The 4,573-nt window shown below is 66.3% G+C and overlaps 1 protein-coding gene across 1 annotated transcript in view; it reads right to left on the reverse strand.

Annotated features, from left to right (window-relative positions):
- LOC120513413 (transcription factor E3-like) overlaps positions 1–459 on the reverse strand; it is an 8,275-nt gene extending 7,816 nt beyond the window's left edge. The window contains exon 1 of the mRNA XM_039732851.1: positions 455–459. Coding sequence (XP_039588785.1) covers positions 455–459 — 5 coding nt within the window. The remainder of the gene's footprint in view (positions 1–454) is intronic.
- Positions 460–4,573: the final 4,114 nt, after the last annotated feature.

Below are 4,573 nucleotides of genomic sequence, written 5' to 3' on the forward strand. Positions count from 1 at the left end.
GGGGGGAGGGGCCGGGGCGGGGACACCCCAAAAGTGACCCCAAATCCCGGCCCTGACCCCATCCCTGACCCCAAATCCTGGGTTCTGACCCCAAATCCCTGACCCCAAATCCTGGGTTCTGACCCCAAATCCCTGACCCCAAATCCCTGGCCCCAAATCCCTGACCCCAATTCCCGGGTTCTGACCCCAAATCCCCATCCCTGACCCCAATCCCATCCCTGACCCCAAATCCTGGGCCCTGACCCCAGTCCCTGACCCCAATCCCTGACCCTAAATCCTTGACCCCAAATCCCTGGTTCTGACTCCAAATTCCTGACTCCAAATCCCAGGTTTCGACCCCAAATCCTGACCCCAATCCCTGACCACAAATCCTGGGTTCTGACCCCAAATCCCATCCCCTGTGCCAGTCCCTGACCCCAAATCCTGGGTTCTGACCCCTGACCCCATCCCTGACCCCATTCCCGACCCCAAACCCCATCCCCTATCCCATCCCTGACCCAGCCCCTCTGTGCCCCCAGGCGCCCCCGCTCCCCCATGGGCCGGCGATGGAGGTGAGGGGTCACATCCTGCCCCCCGGCACCTACAGCCCCGCAGGTACCGCGACCCTGTCCCCTGTCCCTGTCCCCATCCCTGTCCCTGTCCCCATCCCTGTCCCTGTCCCCATCCCTGTCCCTGTCCCTGTCCCATCCCTGTCCCTGTCCCTGTCCCCTCCCCTGTGCTTGGGGACACCCCTGCTGTCACCCCCGCTGTCACCCCCGGGACCCCCAGGAACCCCCCAGGAACCCCCAAACTCTGGTGTCCCCCATGTCCCCTGGCCCTGTCCCTGTCCTGGCACTTGGGGACACCGCCGGTGTCACCCCTGGGACACCCCCCAAAAACCCTCCAGAACCCCCCAGGACCCCCCAAATTCTGGTGTCCCCAGTTGTCCCCAACCCCTGGTGGCTCTCGGTGTCCCCTGTCCCTTCTCCCCCACCCCGTGCTTGGGGACACCCCCAGTGTCACCCCCAGGACCCCCCAAAACTCCCCAGGAACCCCCAAACTCTGGTGTCCCCAAGCCCTGGTGTCCCCCGGTGTCCCCAGGCTCTGTCCCCTGGTTCTGGTGTTTGGGAACGCTCCTGGTGTCACCCCTGGTGTCACCCCTGGTGTCACCCCCCTCAGGACCCCCTGGGACCCCTCAGGACCCCCCAGATTCTGCCCCGGTTTTGGAGCCCTGGTGTCCCCCGATGTCCCCAACCCCTGGTGGCCTCTGGTGTCCCCAGGCTCTGTTCTCAATGCCTGTCCTGGCACTGGGGGACACCCTGGTGTCACCCCCAGTGTCACCCCAGGACCCCCCGGGACCCTCCAGGACCCCCAGATTCTGGTGTCCCCCATGTCCCCAACCCTTGGTGGCCTCTGGTGTCCCCAGCCCTGTCGCCTGTCCCTGTCCTGGTGCTCTGGGGACCCCCTGATGTCACCCCTGCTGTCACCTCGGGAGTCCCCGGGACCCCCCAAGCTCTGCCCCAGTTCTGGAGCCCTGGTGTCCCCCACTGTCCCCAACCCCTGTCCTGTGTCCCTGTCCTGTTGCTCTGGGACCTCCCCGGTGTCACCGCTGCCCCACGGTGTCCCCAAACCCCTCAGGACCCCCCGAATTCTGCCCCAGTTCTGGAGCGCTGGTGGCACCCGCTGTCCCCAAGCTCTGTCCCTGCCGTGCTCTGTCACCTGAGCCTCACGTGTCCCCGCCCTGTTCTGTGTCCATGCCCTGTGTCCCTGTCTTGTCCCGTGCCCTTGTCCCTGTGTCTGTTCTTGTCCCCACTGTCCCCATCCCTGCTGTGTCCCCTTACCTGGAGCTCATCTGTCCCTGGTTCTCAATGCCTGTCCTGGCACTGGGGGACACCCTGGTGTCACCCCCAGTGTCACCCCAGGACCCCCTGGGACCCTCCAGGACCCCCGAATTCTGGTGTCCCCCATGTCCCCAACCCTTGGTGGCCTCTGGTGTCCCCAGCCCTGTCGCCTGTCCCTGTCCTGGTGCTCTGGGGACCCCCTGATGTCACCCCTGCTGTCACCTCGGGAGTCCCCGGGACCCCCCAAGCTCTGCCCCAGTTCTGGAGCCCTGGTGTCCCCCGCTGTCCCCAAGCCCTGGTGTCCCTCGGTGTCCCCAACCCTCGTCCCTGTCCCTGTCCTGTTGCTCTGGGACCTCCCCGGTGTCACCGCTGCCCCACGGTGTCCCCAAACCCCTCAGGACCCCCCGAATTCTGCCCCAGTTTTGGAGCCCTGGTGGCACCCACTGTCCCCAAGCTCTGTCCCTGCCCTGCTCTGTCACCTGAGCCTCACGTGTCCCCGCCCTGTTCTGTGTCCCTGCCCTGTGTCCCTGTCTTGTCCCGTGCCCTTGTCCCTGTGTCTGTTCTTGTCCCCACTGTCCCCATCCCTGCTGTGTCCCCTTACCTGGAGCTCATCTGTCCCTGCTGTCACTAACCCTGTCCCTGTCCCTGTCCCTGTCCCTGTCCCTGTCCCTGTCCCTGTCCCTGTCCCTGTCCCTGTCCCTGTCCCTGTCCCTGTCCCTGTCCCTGTCCCTGTCCCTGTCCCTGTCCCTGTCCCTGTCCCTGTCCCTGTCCCTGTCCCTGTCCCTGTCCCTGTCCCTGTCCCTGTCCCTGTCCCTGTCCCTGTCCCTGTCCCTGTCCCTGTCCCTGTCCCTGTCCCTGTCCCTGTCCCTGTCCCTGTCCCTGTCCCTGTCCCTGTCCCTGTCCCTGTCCCTGTCCCTGTCCCTGTCCCTGTCCCTGTCCCTGTCCCTGTCCCTGTCCCTGTCCCTGTCCCTGTCCCTGTCCCTGTCCCTGTCCCTGTCCCTGTCCCTGTCCCTGTCCCTGTCCCTGTCCCTGTCCCTGTCCCTGTCCCTGTCCCTGTCCCTGTCCCTGTCCCTGTCCCTGTCCCTGTCCCTGTCCCTGTCCCTGTCCCTGTCCCGCAGCGGTGCCATCCCGGCTGCAGGAGCTGCGGGAACTGTCCCTGTCCCTGTCCCTGGTGTCACTAACCCTGTCCCTGTCCCTGTCCCTGCTGTCCCTGTCCCTGTCCCTGCTGTCACTCACCCTGTCCCTGCTGTCCCTGTCCCTGTCCCTGCTGTCACTCACCCTGTCCCTGCTGTCACTGTCACTGTCCTGTCCCCGCAGCGGTGCCGTCGCGGCTGCAGGAGCTGCGGGAGCGGCAGCGGGGGCTGCGCCAGGCTCTGGGGCTGCGCCTGCGGGAGCTGCGGCGCCTCTGCCTGCAGGAGGCCGTGAGTGACCCCCGCGTGACCCCTGGGTGACCCCTGGATGACCCCTGAGTGACCCCCGGGTGACCCCAGAGTGACCCCTGGGTGACCCCCAGAGTGACCCCCAAACCCTGACCCTCTTCTCTGAATGACCCCTGACCCTTGACCCCCAGCACTGAGTGACCTCAAATGACCCCGGGGTGACCTTTGGGACCCCCAGAGTGACCTCAAGTGACCCCTGTGACCCCCACCCAGACACTCTGAGTGACCCCTGACCCCTGGCTGTGACCCCGGCCCCAAACCACCCAGAGTGACCCCAGAGTGACCCCCAGGTGGTGGCCCCTGTGTGTCCCCATCGTGTCCCCTGGTGTCCCTTGGTGGCCCCTGTGTGTCCCCATCGTGTCCCCTGGTGTCCCTTGGTGGCCCCTGTGTGTCCCCGTGGTGTCCCCAGGGTGCTCCTTGATGGCCCCTGGGGCCTCCATACCCTGTGTGTCCCCGGGGTGTCCCCGTGATGTCCCCTAGTGTCTCCCTGGTGGTCCTTGACCCCCTTGTGGTGGCCACCACTCCTTGGTGTCCCTAAGGTGTCCCTTGGGTGTCCCCATGGTGTCCCCAGTGTGGTCCCTGGTGGGCCCTGGGCCCCTCACAGTGTCCCCGTGTTGTCCCCTGGCACCTCCCTGCCCCTCCCAACGCTGTCCCCACTCCCGTGTGTCCCCACAATGTCCCCACGGTGTCCCCACGGTGTCCCCACGGTGTCCCCGCGCTGTCCCCACTCCCGCGTGTCCCCATGGTGTCCCCTGCCACCCAAGGGTGTCCCCACGGTGTCCCCACTCCCATGTGTCCCCACGATGTCCCCACGGTGTCCCCACGGTGTCCCCGCGGTGTCCCCGCGGTGTCCCCGCGGTGTCCCCGCGATGTCCCCGCGGTGTCCCCGTGGTGTCCCCACTCCCGCGTGTCCCCGCAGTGGCCCCTGTACCCCGACGGTGGCTCCCGTCCCCCCGTGTGTCACAGGGGGACCCCCACGTCCTGCGGGTCCCCACACGCTCTGGTACGTCCCTGTGTGCCCCCGAGGTGTCCCCTGGGCCCCACGGTGTCCCCACGGTGTCCCCCTGGTGTCCCCTGGGTCTCCAAGGTGTCCCCACACCCCGTGGTGTCCCTGTGGTGTCTCCTGGGCTTCCGTGGTGTCCCCCTCCCCTACGTGTCCCCACGGTGTCCCCCCACCCTGTCCCCATTTCCCCCTTTCGTCATTCCCTATCTTGCATTCCCAAATTCCCATTTCCCTCATTCCCAAATTCCCATTTCCCCCATTCCCATTTCCCCCATTCCCAAGTTCCAATTTCCTCAATTTTCCCCATTTTT

Source organism: Passer montanus, unplaced genomic scaffold, assembly GCF_014805655.1.
Source record: "Passer montanus isolate IOZ18808 unplaced genomic scaffold, ASM1480565v1 scaffold802, whole genome shotgun sequence".
Classification (NCBI taxonomy): domain Eukaryota; kingdom Metazoa; phylum Chordata; class Aves; order Passeriformes; family Passeridae; genus Passer; species Passer montanus.